This window comes from Gouania willdenowi, chromosome 10 (assembly GCF_900634775.1).
Source record: "Gouania willdenowi chromosome 10, fGouWil2.1, whole genome shotgun sequence".
Lineage (NCBI taxonomy): Eukaryota > Metazoa > Chordata > Actinopteri > Blenniiformes > Gobiesocidae > Gouania > Gouania willdenowi.
In genome coordinates, this window is record NC_041053.1 from 31,247,998 (window position 1) to 31,268,136 (window position 20,139).

General features: G+C 35.8%; 1 protein-coding gene across 6 annotated transcripts in view; it reads right to left on the reverse strand.

Moving 5' to 3' along the window:
• Positions 1-20,139, reverse strand: part of diaph2 (diaphanous-related formin 2) — a 464,914-nt gene that overhangs the window by 178,397 nt on the left and 266,378 nt on the right. For all 6 annotated transcript variants that reach the window (XM_028459306.1, XM_028459309.1, XM_028459308.1 and 3 more), the window contains one exon: positions 2,359-2,460. In XM_028459306.1, coding sequence (XP_028315107.1) covers positions 2,359-2,460 — 102 coding nt within the window. The remainder of the gene's footprint in view (positions 1-2,358; positions 2,461-20,139) is intronic.

A 20,139-nucleotide genomic window follows, 5' to 3' on the forward strand; every position in this document is an offset into this window, starting at 1 on the left:
CTTGATAAAAAATGATCTTGTATCATGTTGTTCACCTCACACCGACGGCAGAGGCGTAATTTGTGTGTCGATGATGTTTCAATAAAGAGTTATTGATGCTGGAAGTCTGAATCTGTGAATATCTGCCAACTCTACCGAACAATTTTACGGTCCAAATAGTATCCAGATAAACTGGTGACTGGGTGGACTTTTGGTCCCGGACGAAAAAGGAGCAACACATACTGTAAGTCACATTACTGGTGAATTGAAACGTTATTAGCACATAAATAAATCAAAACCAAAAAATGGATGTTATGTAAAACATGCATTTGTGATTAAAGGAATCAGAGGTGGTGTAATGAATCTACTGGTGCTCCTTGTTTCTCGTGATCAACGTCCGTGTGTGTGTTGACGCTGCCATCAGCTGTATTTACAGTATAAAGTGCAAAATAAACATTTTTACTGCCCTCAATTTTTTCCAGTGTCTAGTGCAGACGTATACATCTGGTAGCCCCCAAAGTAAACACAAAAAATAAACAAAATAACAGTAAAAAAAAAAAAAAAAAAACAGACTAAGATAATCAAAATCACTCAAAACACACAAGACAACTACAAAAAAAACCAAAAATATATGAAACACTAGAAATACAAAAAACAAAACAAAAACAAACAAAAAAAACATTAAGAAAAATTTTCATTGGAAAGGGAATATTCTTCAAATTTACATTTCCCCATGTTGTTAAATAGTTGCAACAAGCATGACACACAACCATGTCACTGTTTTGTAGTTGGTTCCGCTGTCGTGATAGCGCGATGTTACGGTAAGTTATATATATTTAAATTAATGTTACCATTCATTTTGAGTCTTTATTTAGGTGTTTTAAAACACTGATTTTAGATGACAATCAAGGCCTTATTTTTAAATTCATTATTTTAATGGCTTTTAAGACATTTTTGAAGGATCTGCGGGGATCCTGTGTTATCAAGGTATCACTAGGTTATTTGATACCTTCCACATGTAATCACTACGGTGGCTGGGAAGTGTCAGGTGAATGCATTTACAGAAACGAACACGAATGCAAACAGGTCACAACACGAATGCAAACAGGTCACAACAAGAATGCAAACCGGCCACAACGGAAGTGTTTCCGACGGACCGGTATTACAGTCGGACAGTCGGACGGGTATTATGATATGATAGCCTGATGTGAAAAATATAAGAGTATCCTAATGAACTTACTTTCATACGCGTTTCGATGTCTTCTTCTTGTTCTTCTCTGTTCTGGTGGGTTGAAAACATCCGCCAGAAACGTGTCCGTCTGTAATACCGGTCTGTCGGAAACACTTCCGTTGTGGCCATTTTGCATTCGTGTTGTGACCTTTTTGCATTTGTGTTCATTTCTTTAAATGCATTCACCTGACACTTCCCGGCAACCGGGTTTCTGCAACGGAAGTGTTTCCGACAGACCGGTATTACAGACGGACACGTTTCTGGCGGATGTTTTCAACCCACCAGAACAATTAAGAACAAGAAGAAGACATCGAAACGCGTATGAAAGTAAGTGAAAGTTGATTAGGATACTCTTATATTTTTCACATCAGGCTATCATATCATAATACCCGTCCGACTGTAATACCGGTCCGTCGGAAACACTTCCGTTGTGGCCGGTTTGCATTCGTGTTGTGACCTGTTTGCATTTGTGTTCGTTTCTGTAAGTGCATTCACCTGACACTTCCCAGCCACCGTAAATCACAGATTACAGATTTATTAAAACAAGACCTGAATTTTATTGTCCATGACTCGTTTTCTAACAAAACAGTAATAAAAATAATAAATAATAATTGCTTTAGAATTGTAAAATAAATATGTTTTGTAAAAACACCTAAATGAAACCTGCTTGGAAAAAAATAAGAAAAAGAAGAAGAAAAAAAATACTCACTTAACTACTAGCCTCAGGGTCTGATTTTATTATGAGACAACATTGACAGTCCATGTCAAAATACAGCTTTTCCAAAGATTTTGATGTTGAATTTTAATAAAAAATGAGTGAATCGCTGACTTTAAATCACAGCCTCAGCCTTTTAGAAGTGGGGTTACCAAGTTTAACTAAATAATGAATAACCCTTTTATATTGTTAGATGCTTAAATGGATATTTGATGCTACCTATGGGAATGCATTCCTTTCAAATCAAAATAATAATTATTTCTTTTGTATCTAACTTTTCAAATCTCCAAAGCATAACAAATTACAACAGTGTGAAAAAGCAACCAAAGTCCTGAGTGCTTTCAAGTGTTTGACCGTTACAGCCTGAGATAATATTTGTGTTTACTGTGCGCTTTTCATTGGGAACGAATCAGGCACCAGAAAGGATACTCACCACAATGCCAAACTGCTCTGACTCCACCAGCTCTTCATATTCACCCTTGAGTTCTGCCAGCGCACTCAGCTCTTTCTGCTCAGGCAGGTTTTTTATCAGGTTCTGAGAATAGAAGAATACACAGACACATAACGTAAGAACACCAACATAGACACACAAACTGACAGTAGCAGAACAAATGTCATTACCTCTGCCAAAATAGGTCATGTTTTCGTTTCCCCCCCCCCCCAACACACACACACACACATTGATTCTAACTTTATTCATCTATTCACAATGTGCATGTCCCATAGAATTAAACCAGGTAAATTGCACACACTATTTTACTTTGCACCCGCAAATATACCCCTTTATAACACTACAGAGTATGTACACCTCTTTGTACATCCAACCTTCAAACACACTCATTTGGCCATAAACAACAACTCTACTTAAGCTCTCACTATATGAATACATACTTCTGACGGGCACTGTACTAGTAAAAATAAAAACAAAGTGCATTACAATAGGTGCTCGGGCTATAATTATTTAAGCTCTATTTAAGCTTTCTGCCTCTTCCTGCTCTAAATATCTATTTATGAAGTGTTATTGTCACTATTGTTTTGTCTATCATTGTATATTTGTATCATTTTATAAATATTCTATTTATATTACTGGTGTTTTCTTAGTTTTTTATTCTTTCGTATTATTTTATATACATGTTCATTAAAAATCCTTCAATTACTTATTGTTTTTAACTGTGTAAATACATTTAAATAAATAAATACATGCATTTTAAATATATATAAAATTAGAAATTATATATATATATATATAACGTGATTTAATCAGTATTTTTTTTTAAAATGTTTTAATTTCAAGCGACCCCATATTATTTCCAGGCTTCAAAAAACACTGCCTTACACCATGGATGATGACATGAAAATTTGGAGGTGATCAATATACTGATTCTGGATCAGTTTAAAAAATCAAAAAATTACTTTCTTTATGAAATGTGACTCAGTTATGTTGGGTTGATTTTTCAATCGCCTGACTGAGTTTCATGCAGATCGGATAAGGAATGTACATTTCATCACAATTTTTCCCAGAAATGTGGGTGATCATATATTTTGACTTTACTGTATAATTATTAATGGCGATATACATTCATCCCAAGTATTTAAAGTGTGAATGTTCATGGTACCTTGATCAGGAACTCTGATCCAGATAAATGTGAATATATGGCTAAGACCCGAACAGAAGAAAGTGATTGTCTAAAGGGTTCTTTCTCATTAATACCAACAAATCAAAACCAATGAAAAGAGTTGAAAATTAGAAGGTGAAAAAAATGATTAAGAACAGGTTCAATAGAGTATGCATTGTTATAATATCAGAATAATGTCATATAACGGAACCTGAGTCTGTGAGTAGGGACATTCTGCACTGCTGTAAAGCCATATAAAGCACCCGTATATGATGACATATTTAAAGTGAGAAAAATCTAAATATGCAGATCATTTTTAGCCTATGTATTGATGCTAATTAGAGCAGATTTCCTTATGAAAGCCCAGAGGTTTGCTCTCATGAAGAAAAAGTGAGTCAGTAAGGCCACATAATTCCCTCTCCCTGCTGGTTCAGAAGTGGCTCCTTAGCCAATTACTGCACACGCCGGGCTCCTGCAGATAACTGACATTCCACTGTATAGTCGACATTCACTTACAGTTTTCACCAAATTACATGCAATTAGATTAATGCGTGTTACGTGCGTGAGCAACGAGTGTCGAAATGAGAATCAAGAAAACAGGATGCAGCTGTGGGAGAGGTTGAAGATTAAGATGGAGATGAGCGAGCTAACAGGAGGAACCGTGTTTTCTGTAAATGTTAATTGTTTGTGTGAAGGTCAGCCAAGTTAATAAAATTGACCACGGTGACTTTTCCTTCGTTTTCTTTTTCTCTCAGAGGAGAGGAAGAGGAAGATGTGCCCTTTTCCAGGTCCTCGCAAAGCTTCCTTCCTCATTAGTTCCACAAATGTATTCAGTGGGAGCTAACTGGCGCTGCATCACGTGTCCAGATGGGAGTCCAGACAGAGACAACACAGAGTAGGCACTGCCACACGGCTACTGCCTGGCTGACCGTAGCATTGACCTCAGCGACTACCATAGGCAACACAGCCAGAGTCTCCTGCCCACTGATGCTGACATCTCTGTCCTTCCTTCTGGGTATTCAGCAACAACAACAGCCATTGTTGGACTCCATTATGATATGAGAGAGCCATTAAATTAGGCTTTTGTCATAGATTTCTTTTTTTATTATTCTTTTTTTTCCTTTATCTTATCAGTAAAAGCTGAGGGTACTTTAGATTAAAGCAGTGTTTTTCAACCTTGGGATTGCCTGAAATGTCTAGTATTTGATTTAAAAAAAATAAAAATAAAAATAATAATTCTGATTACAATTCTTTTTTTTTTTTTTTTTTAAATTAAAACATCAGACAATCTCAAACAACTGTATTCTATAGTTTCACTTCCTCAAATATAAATCTAGTTAAAAAAACTATAGGATAAAAATAAAATTTTCTAATAAAAATTGAGTACATTTCAAAGATTTTAGGCCACATTTGTAAAAACAGTGAAGGATCTCATTAAAATGCCACAAGATGTATTATCTAGGGCAGGGGTCACCAACGCGGTGCCCACGGGCACCAGGTCGCCCGTAAGGACCAGATGAGTCGCCCGCTGGCCTGTTCTAAAAATAGCTCAAATAGCAGCACTTACCAGTGAGCTTTTATATATATAGATTTATTTATTTAGCTATTCTTGTTTAAATCACACTTACATGTAACTTAGAAATGACAATACATATATATAAACACTTAAAATGTAAAGTGTTTTTTGTGTTTAATACATACTTGCCAACCCTCCCGATTTTCTCCTGATTTCTGCCCGACATTGTCCGGGCGGACCATCCTTCACTGAGCGTCGTTTCCAGCCGGACAATAATAACGATTACACCGCATAAGAAGAGGAAGAAGACTCTTCTTCCTCTTCTTATGCGGTGTAATTATATTATTGTAATAATAATATTGTTGTAATAATAATAACGATTACACCGCATAAGAAGAGGTGCAATCGTGCAAGTGTTTCTGTTACGGTTATAGCCGTTGTTGTATAGGCTATGTTTAATTTTCCTTTTGTTGATTATTTTTATTTCAAGCATACATTGCATAGATTGATGGATAATTTATGCAATGTATGCCTTTTTTGTTTAATTTCATGTTATTTATTTTATTTATTCTACTACTACCACCATTTACCATTTGCACGGTACTGTGGAATTTGTTCTTTACTTTATATGTGTTTTTCAAATAAAAGAACACTGTGAAAGTGAATTATTTCATTTTCTCTTTAAAAAGCAAACTCCCCCCCCCGGTCTTTTGAAAATCTCCCTAATTATTATGTATCAAACTGGTAGCCCTTCGCATTAATCAGTACCCAAGAAGTAGCTCTTGGTTTCAAAAAGGTTGGTGACCCCTGATCTAGGGCCTAGGTTCCTAAAGTGGGTTAGGGGTGTCATAGGGGGTACGTGAAAAGAAAAAGAAAAAAAACAAAAAAAAACCAATAATTAATGTACCTAAGTGAACTTTACACGACGTATAAATCACACAAAGTATGTAAGACACCAACAATATCCAAGCAATGTGACATATCAGTCCCTGCAGGATTTGCTCTTTCAAATGTAGTTAATTTTGTGACCAATTTGTATTTAATTTGTGGAAATTGTGTTAAGTAATTGCAGGAAAATTTACTTTTTTGAACAACTTTAAATAAAAATAAAAAAAAGGTTAAGAAATTGCAATTCTCCAAATATTGTGGGATATACATTTAATTTGTGTATTTAGATATCTGAGATATCCAAGATGATTTATCTACTGTACAACTGAATTATTTGGTAATCTGGACAATAATTAGTTTCTTCTGTCTTTTTAACTTTCTCCTGCAAGCTGAATTTGATGGTCTATAGGGCCATAACAAACCATACCAAATTGGTAGGGTTTGTTTTGATTTTGTATTTCCAGGTTGAGTTGAAGAGTCATACCCAAAGTAAGTATGTCCAGAGGTGCGGTCAAATAAAAGATTGGTTGTTTTTTCAAATGACAATTTTATAAAATATGTTTTTCCTTACCATAAACATTGTATCATATCGTTATCGCAAGCCCATTAGTAGCTTTCATATTGTAGGGTGAATATGTACTTTTTAGCTATTAACATGCACACAATGACAGTTGTACCCAAAAATGTGTTAAAGGAGTATCACTTAAAACTTTATAAAGTATAACACTGTGAATGTCATCATGATTCATGAAAAACATTTAAAAAAAAAAAAAAAAAAACCTTCTGTCGTGGTAATTTTGGGGAATGAAAATAAATTCAAGAAAAGCAGTCAAACATTTCCTCCACCTTGTTCTTGTCATTTCTTTTGTCTGTCATCTCGCTAATTATCAGAAACCCTGTCGCGTACAATTGATACAAAGGAAGCACCATATGTGAGGCAACGTGGGAGACTGGGTGATGATGCTGGGCCAGACTTCTCTCCACAGGCCCCCAGACACACACACAGCAGTTGAGCATGGATTACTGAAAACATGCTCGAGCTAAACTACACATTCATTTACCGCCTTGGGTGGAGATGGAGGAGCTACATAGCAGCACATGTGCCTAAGGACGGCAAATATAACAAAAGCAACATTTGGTTGTTGGGGTTAAAAGCTTCATAAATCATGCTGAGTATCTGTGTGTCACAAACAGAAAGAGACTGAGAGGCAGAAAAAGTGAAATTACTCACTCAGTAGTCATTGTAAGTAGGGATGTCCCAATACAACTTTTTCATTTCTGATATACAGTAGTCCCTCGCTATAACGCAGTTCACCTTTCGTGGCCTCTGTGTTTCGCAGATTTTTTTTACAGTGCAAATTTGGATGCATTTTTTTTACAGCGTATGGACGCGCATTGTGTTCTGCGTCCTGATTGGCTAATGCTACGTTCACCCACGAGCGACACATCCAACTTGGTGAATTTCACTGCCTGCTGAAGCGAGGAGCTGCGCTCCTTTTTCTCCTCTCATAAACATAAACCACCAGTGAAAAAAGCCGACGTGATTAGCGGCTAATGCTATGCTAGCTCAGTGCTACAGAGAGAACTTTTACCTGCTACTACCACCTCCTCGCTGATTCTCAAATCCTTCCTAGTCCGGTCCTGGTTATAAAGGCCATGTCATACCGCTCCAGGTGGTCACACACAGCTTCTACTCCATGGTTGAATGGGTGAACAGATCGCTGTCCGTGTTGACGTGACGTCATCGTCAACACAGACTCTGAATGCGTTTGGCATCAATGTCTGATCGCTAGCAGTGTGACTCTGAAGTGCTTTATGTTTGAAAACAGGTCTATGTTTTAAAATCTGCAAAGGTTTGAACTTTGAGAGTGTTTAAACAAGATAAATGTTAATTCCTGTCTGAAAAAAGTGTATAAAGTGTGTGGTGAGGGGTTTTACAGCCTTAAAACATGTATAATAATTGTAAAAAATAAAGCTGACTATTTCGTGGATTTCGCCTATTGCGGGTTATTTTTAGAACGTATCCCCCGCGATAAACGAGGGACTACTGTACCGATATTACAGGCTTGCGTATCGGCCAATATCGATATTGATCCGATATCAGCATGAATCATGCATACTTTTATTACTTTTTTTTTCTTTAATAAAAAATAATTACTTGTTTTGTAGTGTGGAATGTTACAAAAGCCTTGATCAAGTGATCAGAGAACAATAGTCAGCAACAGTACGTATGAGAAAATCTGACCTATTTATTATTAACCAAATGGTTACATACATTTTAACCTTCAACATAATATCTACAGTATTCTACAATTGAATAAAAAAAAAAAAAAAAAATTAAATGGGGAAAAAAAAAAAAAAAATGAAAATTTGAATTCAATATCCGATATTCGTTTTCAGGATGATATCAGACCAATATCCGGGGACACCCCGAATTATAAGATGAACCTGGGCTGAAACTGTGACTTTAAGGAAGACAGACATTAGACTGAGTAGAAATCTACAGATATCATCCTGCCAAGAGCTTTCAAAGCAGATACAATATCATGACCAATTCACATCAATGATTGAAACTAAGAAAGCTTCAAAAAAGTGAAGCAAAATGCCTGATAATCATATGTTAGTGGATGTTTTATCTGTAGGAAAGCCAAAGGAACCAATTGTATAAACCAGGGTTCCCACACTTTTCACAATGATTTTTCTAAACTTTTCCAAAATATTTTACCAAATTTCCATGCCTTAGTTCTGAATTGCTGAGAGCTTTTTTTTTGTGTATGCATTTCCCGGTTTTTAGCGTATGCCAGCTGAAACGATCTTACCAACGCACAGTTTTATAAATGAGGTGGAGAGTGAATTTGCGTGAATTTGTGAGATCGTCCAATCAATCTTGGGCTGCCGAGCACTTTCTCTTTGAAATAATGCATAACATCATTGGGCTTTAACATATTTTAAACATTAAAACAAAACAGGCTATATTTCCAAAGCTTTTCCAAAATAGTTCATATATTCCATGAATACTCAAGATTCGGAAATCGTTTTTCAAATTCCAAAACTTCTCCAGGATTTTCATGACCATAGTGACCCTGGTAAACACAGATTTATTCTCAAATCAAAGATTCTGTCCAAAACAACGTGTGATTTGAAAACCTTAATAACATAATCTGCAAGTCATTTATCCTTAGGTGACCTTTTAAACTAGTTCCTAGTCCTTACGTGACCATCTCCAGAGCAATGTAATATTATATCAAATATTATTACAGTCACAAGCGAAAAAGATGCTTTTAATTCCTTGGTACATTCTTTAAAAATGCATGTTCTAGTGTGTTTCTTAAATTAACACGGTATAATCAAGTTGACACCGTGCGAGACATCATTAGCCCAGCAGCAAATGCATATGCACAATTTATTCTCATCATTGGGAAATACACTTTCATGTCAGACTTTGAATTCATAGGGGATCCATACCTCAAACGTGTCATAAATTGGTTATGGTAGTTGCTCTAATTAGGATGTCATTGCAAACAATACCAAATTAATTATATAAAATGTATATATATACCATATATATATATATATATATATATATATCTTCACAGAAGGTCAGTCCAAGAGAGTTCACTGGAATTTTCCACTCACAGTTACATGGAATTACACGCTTTTTGGTGTCACCCGTGAGCAAAAACACCAAAATGTAGTAGACACAGATTAGACTATAACTCCAAAGGCTACACAGAAGACACATGATTTATAGTTAAGGATGCAAAGCTGTTGATAGGTTAAGAGTGTAAAACTAATGTGATACAGGTTATGGTTTGCTAAAGGTTTGTTGAGGATGACAGTGTCTGTAGGGCTTTCACTGCCATACTTTGATCTTTGTGGTTCTCTGGGATTCAACTTTACGGTTTTAAGCTATGTTGATATGTGGAGTATTAGTGGGCAAGCACAAGTACAAACCAAACATTTTAAAGCAAGAGTATACCTTGTAACACACTTTCTTATTGCAGTTGCTCCGCAACAAGAAAACTTCGCGGCACCAGTTGTGTCAAAATGAAAACAACAACTATGCAATGGAAGATCAAGATACAGGTTGATACATGTTGATCAATTGGGATCTTCTAAGAGCAATAAAGTATGTACTGTATGTAACTAGGCTGAATTAAAGATGATCTGCAGAAAACACTTTGTTATACTGGGTGAAATGGTCCTTTCATACATTACGTATTCATAAAAAAGAACAAAATAAATCTGAGCTTAATAGCAGCTGGAATCCTGTGAAAACTCTAACCCACCTGTGTCAGACTTAAGGCCCGGGGGCCAAATGCGGCCCTTTGGAGTATCCAATTCGACCCGCAGGAGAAAGTAAAATCTCAAAGAAAACATGAATCATTGTGTAAATTACCAACTAATTCAGTTGCAGATAAAACTCGAAATTAGTTCCCAGGGCTCTGTTTTCCATGCTTATATCATTTTCATTTTCATATCAAATAATTTTTTTTCCAAAATCCTGCAATTCCTCAAATTATTCCACAATATTTCCCAAATTGGTCATTAAACCAAGGATATTTATAGTGACTGTCTTGCAGAGACTCATATCAGCCATATTGTTGGTGCTTCACATACTTAACATGTCATTTATCTGTGGAAGTGTAAACTCGGGCATAATAATATTGAAATGATTTGTTTCCCCACCTAAAAATTGTGGCCCACTAAAGTTCAAACTGGTCCATATTTGGCCTCTGAACTAAAATGAGTTTGACACACCTGTTGGAACCAGTCCCTGCTATTCTGTCTGAATGCAAAGAACCAATCAGTTGCCAGATGCTCATCACGTGACAATGTTCCCAGAAATATCGCGCACAGATTAGGCATCTAAAGAGCTTGAAAAGTGATGCACAGGTTGCTGTTTCTCTGTTAATTTGTATATCAAATGCATGTAAAGCTTGTGGGGGCAGGGCTTTGGAACGAGCATACGGGAGAGGGCGGAGGGGGTGGGGTTTAGATGAGGTCTCGCTAGCTGAAATGTTTAAAGATGATCAAAGTAAACTGTGCTCCTCTAAATGAAATAAAGGAACTGCATTACAAAGACAGAGGAAGAGAAATATCTGCAATGTGCTTGGCAGAGGACATTTTCTCCAATTTAATAGATTTTCTCCGTAGTTGTGGAAGCCATGTTATTTTGTAACAGGATTGTTGTTCCCCTGCCGTGACATCCTTGCATGTATCCAACCTGCTTCATGGTAAATCAGTGTAAAATTGAACTTGGATCAATAACAAAAATAACCGACAAAACAATTTTTAAAATCAGTGTTTGACATTTGGGACATTTGAAAAAAAAAAAAAAAACAACAACTTTATTTAAAAACAAGCTAAAGTGTTAAAGGAAGTAACTTTTGTCTGATGTATGCAGAACACAAAGGATACAAAACTACAAAAAATACATGAAAAACATATAAACTCAATATAAAGACTAAATAATTGCATGTTTGGCATCCGAAATAAAGATTTTCTTAACATGGTCTTGCATTTTTAAATCCAAAGTTATCTCTCTAAAATATTCTTTTACATCTGTATTGAATGTTAAACCATAAACTATGAGTTTCCCAGTGAAGAGTCCAATAACTACAGTCAAACAATAGCTTAACTGACTACAGGCTTCTCCAAAATCCACTAACTAAATGATTAAAAACTTAAAATAAAATAAAAAAATATGAAAGACACAAAATACAAACACAGGCAGTTCAAAGGCAGACTCTCACTAAAACAGACAGCAAGAGAAAATACAACTGGGGACACACATTACACAGAGATCCACAATGGTCCACATCACACAAACAATCACAAAAAACACAATAAATAAAGACAACGTAATTAAGACGTGAAAAAGGAGGAGAACCAAACCAACGACAAGTGCTTATAATTACCAACACATACATATATTTTTAAAATTCACTTGCCTTTGTATAAATACTTTATATTTTTTCAAGTTTGCTGTAGAAATGACAGAGTACTTTCAATGAACACAGACAGAAAACTTCCTTCTAGTCAAAGTGGGAGTAAAGCTGCAGAAACGGGCTGACAGGCAGCAAACAGAGAGTAAAAAAAGTGAAAATAAAAGTTGCATTAAACGAAAACAGAAGTGCGTGCAAAGAAAACTCAGATTTAGACTCCTGAAGAAAAGAAAAGCAGAAAATGAGAGATGGGAAGGAGACGTTCAAAAAATGTTAAAACCAGAGAAATAATTGGTGTGGTTGAATTAATCACGGTGGAGTTTTTTAAATGTTCATTTATGAAAAACAATATTAAGTAAAAGCATCACGTGTCAAAAATAAAAGTAAAAAAACACATTTTGCCACGTACAAAAATACTGAGGATATGAAAAGGACAAATAATTGATATTCACTGACTGTAAGCTTGACTTTAAATTGGAAATAAACAAAGGATCACTCTGCATTATTAAAAAAAAAAAAAAAGAAATGTTTCCAAGCAATATTGTCAAGCTATATACATAACATCTGTTTGTCAATGTGGTGAAAGAGTGTGTGAAATTTATTGGAGAGCAATAAACCCGTCTCCCATTTGCTAAGATTCTGCTGTTGCTGTTTCTCCTATAGCTATCCCATTACAAAGCTGCTACATGATGAGAATGTCAATCAAAATGGAAGAGATGCAGCATGCAAAACAGTAATAGAAATTAATCTGTTTGCGTTGACTTCTTTCTGTGATTGATGTACCATCTGTCACAGAGAGGGAAAAATACAGCTTTGGGGAGTGGAAACAGGAAAGTAGTTCTTATACCGTTGGGGAAATAAAGTGCACATGGGAGAAGAAGTTAGGACTGTACAGCATGTAAATGTGTCGGTTCTAAAGAGATGAGCATGAACTTGCATGAATTGTACGCAATTCGGCTTCTGTGTATATTTGTTTTTTTTAATCAATACTATACCTAACGGCAGAGATCAGGTGTTTTGAAAATAGATTCTATTTTGGTCCTGGACAGAAGTTTCACAATGTATCTTCCATCATTCCCTCTACCTGTTTATTCAATATGCCCATATCCCCTTGTTGTGTTATTTTTTTCAGGCCCAGTGAATCTGCATTATGTATTTCAGATTTCATTGTGGAATTAGCATTTGATGCAGACGAGTTTTATGAGCTGTGTGCCAAAATAAACCACAATTAAGCCCACGGGGGACTCGTTTCTCCTGCTTAAACTCTAATCCAACAAGCCCACACTTATCACCATACCCCACATGTGCACTTGTGCACCGTGAAAACGATGCCCAACAATGTGCCCCGTCTACGTCAGTCACCTGTTATGGCAGTGAACAAAGGCCATCATGTGCACTGCCAGGACCTGCAGCCAATGAGCAACTAAATGTACCAACATGCCCATGCATATGGATGAACGAGCGTGACGGTGATCTGGGTGATTGACAAGAGGGATAAACAATAATAACAGGCAGGGATCGTTCCAAAGTCTCACAGGAAAGGTTGTTGCCATGGCGAGGTGAGGGGAAATATTGCAAACCACAAGCCCACTGTTGTGACTGTTTACCGTCACACAACCTCTTCAGTTTGTATCCGGACTTCAATTGACGGAGGTTACACCAGTGGATGTTTTTTAACTAATATTCCATGGTACAGTTTAAGCTATGAAGTTGTTCTTGGTTCATTACTGGAATTACTTTTCATTCCTTAAAGGTACTGAAACACGTATCCATGCCATGCCAGTATTTTTGCTTATTTTTACCCTTTTTCTGCAACTACACCAAACTTCCCAAAATCAAACCTATTTCCATCAATTTTTATTTCCATTTATTGACATAATGTGAAAAATCTACTTTTGCAGTGTGAAATAAAACCATCCAGTAGTTTGTTTGTGGTCTGTGTAAGTCTTATAACACATTGCTGTTTCTACATTTTTGACGTCACAAGTAAAATCAGGAATCAGTGTTGCCAGATCAGATTGACAATTTCCAGCCCTTTTTGCATTTTTTCTGTCTATTTCTGGCCAGTCTAATTTGCCACTTTTAACCAATTTCTGTGGTTTTTAAAATCCCATTTCACCATCTTTTCCACCATTTTCGCCATTTTATTTCTGATTAAAACAAGGATTTGCATCTTTAAAATGACTATCGAGTAGGGGTCAAATAATAATAAACTTACTGAATAACAGTGGATATTAGTCAGATAAATAAATAAATATGGTTATCACAAATTCATAGAACAATGGACCATAATTTTGCTGACTTTATGAATGGGCCCCAAAAAGCTCTCTCCTTCATTCCCCCTTATAGATTGAGAAATTAGTGAAAAAAGAGGTATAGTGAGTATTGTGCATGTAGTTAGCATATCATAGATTGTTCTTGGACATTTTTATATTATAGACTGGGCGTGTCTTAACCATTCAAGGAGCCCCGCCCATAAAGTAGGTATTTTATGAATTTCTAGCATAGACGCATGTCAGCCAAAAGGGTTTAGTTACTCCTTTATTGTCATAGAACCAAAAACAAACTAAACAATGGTAACAGTGGGAGACACAGTTAAACTGGCTCATTTATACAATGGTTATGTTTATTAATTATTCATTATGTCAGGTAAAAATATAGAGAAATTTAAAAGATAGAACGTTATTAGAAACGTAATAAGTGTCAAATGACATGAATAAACTTATGGAAAAAGAATTATACAACTGTTCGACTTCTGTTGATAACAATACTGACCTTAAAGTTAAGACAGGTTCCCATTGTAACACAGGATGTTAGTTTCATAAGAATGGCACTGAATATGGATTAGACGTCACTGACGGTTGTTGGAAAAAAAAATAAAATAAAAGCTGGACACTTCTCTTTTGTTATTCACTGTTCTCCCAATAAATGTGCACACAACACTAGACCATACTAATTACAAATGAATAGCAGTGGTGCAGTTTTAGTCATTACCCTTTCCTTTTGAATAGAAGATGGGGTAATATAAAATACATTGGCAGACATTAAACATTAAGAAGCCTCTCTGATATTCTGAGAAACAAGGCCCCAGGGCCATATCATCCACTGCTGAAGTTAGCTTACCACACATTTACACACACACACACACACACACACACACACACACACACACACACACACACACACACACACACACACACACACACACACACACACACACACACACACACACACACACACACACGCACACACACACACACAGATGCATGCACACACACAAACTGGGTGCGTTAAAACATTTAGTGCATGTCTCGATCAAAGCTGGCAGATTGCACTCAGTACTGAGGAATAAAAAAAGATCTGTTTTTCTGCTCGAAAAACTGTGAATGTAAAAGAAAACCATTGACCGAGCACTAACATGAAAACACTAAAAGGCAGATATAAGGAAAGAGGCTTTTATCAAATTAAATATTCTGTTATATTTCCTGTTTACAAAATTTGAGACAAGATATCGGCCCATTGGAAATGTGTTTTGCTTATTTAATGCATATACTGTAGCATCACCTAATGGTTATTCAATCAATGAGATTTTAAGCCTCACGTTATTCTGAATCTTGCTTTTCTATTTTATGACTCTGCCTTAATGCTCATTTGCTAAAAAAAAAAAGCAGAGCAAATCATTTACATTTACACCATTTGCCAGCTATTGGTATGTTAAGCTTCAGGAGATTAAGATAAAAAGACGGGTTTTAAATAGATGTAGTGGGCTAAGTGCATTGGGTAGCTTTGTTCCCTAAAAGCTCAACAGAGAAAAAATTACCCCATCAAGTCTGATCCTCAAGGCAAATACTAGATAATATTAGAACAACTTGCATACTGATTGCAAAGTAAATAAATGATAAGGTAATCACAAAAAAATAATCAACTTAAATTATATGAGTATTTTCCTAATTTTTCATATATTTATTCCCTTTTTTTAACCTTAGCAGCCACAAAATATTGAAACACAAATTCCAGGAGCACTAAAGGTGTGCTGTGGTAGCTCAACATTTAAAGCAATATTAATGTATTTCTAAACTGCTTTTTAGAAATACATTCAGATTGTTTTAAATCAAATTATGATGCATGGGCTACAAGATAATATGTCACTGTTTATAACAAAGAATACAAACTACTAGGGCTGGATAATCAGCCTACTTTGCAGACTCAATTGGATTCCAATTATGTATGTCTTGATTTGTAATGATTTTTGATTACTGCTGATTATTGATATTCCATTTAACATTAGTCACCTGCTGAATTATTTGACTTAGCTTTTGAGTAACACAGTTTTCAGTATGACAGTTTGCAAATAATTACAAATTCAAAATCGGCAAAAATAAAATTGTGATTAATTGATGATCAATTGGTAACATAAAGTGCAATAATAACAATGATAATATTACATATTATTTATAAGCACTTTTCAAAAACCCAAAGACAGTTTACAGTTGTTAAATCACACACAATACACACAAGTCAAAAAAAAAAAAAAAAAAAAAACAAACAACAATAAAAGTAAATACAGAAAATACATAACAATTATAAGTTAAACTCTTTGGTGTATACAGTACACCAGCAAAGAGTGTTTGTGTCAGGGTAGCATCACATGATGTTTACTGGATGCATAAAAATAACCTCCATTTATAAATGCAAAGACTGCCATAGGCAGTAAGGAAAGAGACAGTGAGAATGAGCAACAGATTGTTTGTAAATGTGCAAAGACCTATAACACATATTTATGGGTTTGATGATAAATGACATAACGGTGCATTGGCTAGAAAACCGAGGACATAACTGACACGGTTTCACCATTAGCATGTACTGCATGTATGCTTTTCTTACGCTGGGTGCATAGAGATGGAAATATGAATAGAATTGCATGGATTCATCGTGAGTGTGTATGAATGGAAGGAGCCAGAAGTGTCTGCCAGCATTCTGGGATGTGTACATCATCTCAATGCCGTTGATGGGCTCTAATGCAGAATAAGGAGAGCCAATCAACTCCTATCTATCCGCTCTGCCAGGGTGACACATTGTTGGTACTTCAAGGCCAGTGCACTGCCACACTCTGCTGACAAATCATTACATTAAACATGTTGACGAAGAGAGAAGATAAAACGATTGAGTTTTAAATGCATTATGAACAACTCTTGCTTTTCAGATTTTTTTCATTTGTATTTTCATGAATCGTCTATTCTAGAATTTTACTCAAAAAACAAAAGGCTTTTTTTTTTTTTTTTCTTTTTCAAATATTTTGGACTTTTTTTTTCTTTGCATCTGCTACAACAACAAAGAAGAAAAAAGACGAAAATAACATTACCGTATTTTCCGGGCAATAAAGCGCACTGTTTTATTGGCTGAATTACAATAATTTAGCAATTTTTAAGAAAAATTAACACAAATGCTGCAGCCTAACATAGGCCGCACCCTATTGGCTGATGAGGGTGCCCGTCAGACAACATTCCTCTGTGTCGTTGCAGTGGACATGACAAAATGAGTGATCAGAATGATTTAGTGCCAGCAAAAACTATTTAATGTTAACAGTTTCATTGTCCCAACTGGTCTAATGTGACAGAGCTCAATTTTGTGGCGGCATGAAGCTTATAAAACTGGAAAAAATCCACAATTACACCGGTGAAAAAAAAAGTAGCAACTTATAGTCTGGAAATTACAGTACTTTTTAAAATGTATTTATTACTATTTCATATTTAATGAATTAAAATGTAACTGATGTGTAACTGTATGAGCTTTTTAAGTTTCAAACTAAAAATAAAATAACTAGGACTTTCAGCTATGTCACACTAAATATTGAGAGGAAGAAAAGCTAACAGATCAATTTCGCAATTTCAATTTACTAAAAATGCAACAGATTTGCAAATCTATTTTGCACATTTATTTAGCATGCATGACTGACAGGTGTTGACTGATGAGGGAGCAAAAAAGCCAAAGGAAAAAAAAGATTTTTTTTTTTTTCTGCTTCAGTCAACAATTTAGAATAAATGCATAAAAAAAAAAGAAAACATTTTATACAGAACTGTGTTTTTTTTCTTTCATTTTTACTCATTTTCATGTCCTGCCATCTTCCTTAGACTCCATCTGTTGTTTCTTTTTGTTTTCTCCACATGACGTTTCTCACAGACAGCCTTACATATTGTGTTTCTACTGCTAATACTCAATATTGAGGCAAGACAAATATAAACTCTGACATACTAGAATATGGTGAAATATATTAAGGATGTAACACTTGCTGCAATTCAAGAATATGTCAATTCTCCTTCTCCACTAACACCTTAAAAATGTCATATTGTGAGTTGAATCGTTCATGGCCACACTCTGTTTCCGCTCGCAGTGCAAATGACTCATTTAGACAGGGCGGTCTTTACCGCTGTTGTACCTGACATCAACTGTGTTGGTGATCTTAGTAAACAAGCGAACACACAGAGCATACAGTCTATAAAGATGTGCACCAAATGTGGTGCTCTTTATTTGGCCCTGAGGGTGGGTTCACAAATAAAAGGATTTGTTTGCCCAAATAGTCCGCTTGGTTTGGATCAGGCAGGGAACTTCTAGAGAAATAGTTTTTCTCTAGAAAAGTTTCCCATCGATGTCTAGAGCCATTCAGGTTAGCTGTGAACACAAATGCTTTCGGCTCAGACCTTAACACAGAAAGTGCATTGGATTGAAAAAAAAACATCAAAATCACTAAAAGCATAGCAACTTGTTGTAGATCCATTGTTGAATGTTCTGAAAGAACAGTCGGAGAAGGCAGAATTCTCTGCTTGTTCTTACGTGCTTGCTTTGACCAATAGATGGGACGCTGTTTATATTTTTGTGTGTCGGTGCAAAGAAGTCTCTACTACAGTAACAACGCCTCTAAGCAATTAGCTTGTCTGTTAAAGCTGATATCCAGAGTTTCGGAGAAATCTATGTTTATATATGATTCTTTTGAAATGCGAAAAAATACCTAACTCGTTTTTTACTATGGTCTACTGCCGGTGGTCATTCATTAACATTAGCATATATAAGTCCCTCCTTTGTCCTTTAGACCCCTATACAAATGGAAATGATCGCCGAGTGCGCCCAGCCAATAGGCTTTGACTTCCTGTTTTTGAGACTATCAATCAAAGTGAATTTGGAACTGTGCATGGAAACAAGGCCGCACGTCACAACAGCAAACAGGTAAATATGATTTTGGCTCTTTCTTGATACGACGTTGTTATGTCTCACGATGCGTGTGCAGAAAAGTAGAGGCGTGGCTTCTGGTAGATAGGTAGAGGCAGTGGGAGGAAGTGAGGCTGTTTAGGGCGGGACATCGAGACGTTTCTCAGAAACGCCGGATATCAGCTTTATTGTTTGATTTATTCAGACTATTATTAGACAACTATTACTTAGGAAATCAACATTGGTCTCTTGACATGTTTTGACTGCCAACTGTCAGTCTTCGTCATAGACGTCTGCTGATCACTTTGATGTTTTCTTTGAAGTTTCTTTGACTTCTGCATAGTAATTCCAGCAAGATTATTTTTGTCTTCTTTTTGAATAGTAAGTTAAGGTTGACTGAACAAACGGTTGTCTGAATAATGAAAACCCTAAACATACTATTCAAAAAGAAGACAAAAATAATCTTGCTTGATTTGCACCAGAGGCTGTTTGGAGCAGATCAAAAAGTCTGCTGTGAACACAAACTGAGGCAAATAAAAGTGATAAAATTATCAGCTGTTTTCCTCCCATTAAGTCCAAGTCAGGACTTTACCTGTGTGAAAGCACCCTTAGTAAATCAGTTTTACACTGCTAATAAAGTCTGAAAGCTACAATAGCATTTCCCAACACTTCCCACAACAACAAAGGTGACACGTTGTCAGAAATATTAAGCGCAGACAGTGTGATGCCAATGTTTGACACCTGAGTTGTGCACAGTGACAAGACGCCACATGAGTAAGTCAAAAAATAAATGTTATTATAGAGAAAGAGTAAAACAGATCAAATAAAGTAAATCCTCAGATGATCTGACATATTCCAAAGTAAGTCATCCATGATGCACATGTATGAATTAAAATATATTTGTTGACTTAATGTTAGAGGCCCATTTAGGCAATGCACTCTTAGCTAGCAATGTTTGCATTTATTTATTTATTTTTTTTACTTTCAACCAAAGCATCTGCATGTGTCTTCATTGACAAAAAGAGTAAATGTGCGTGTGATGA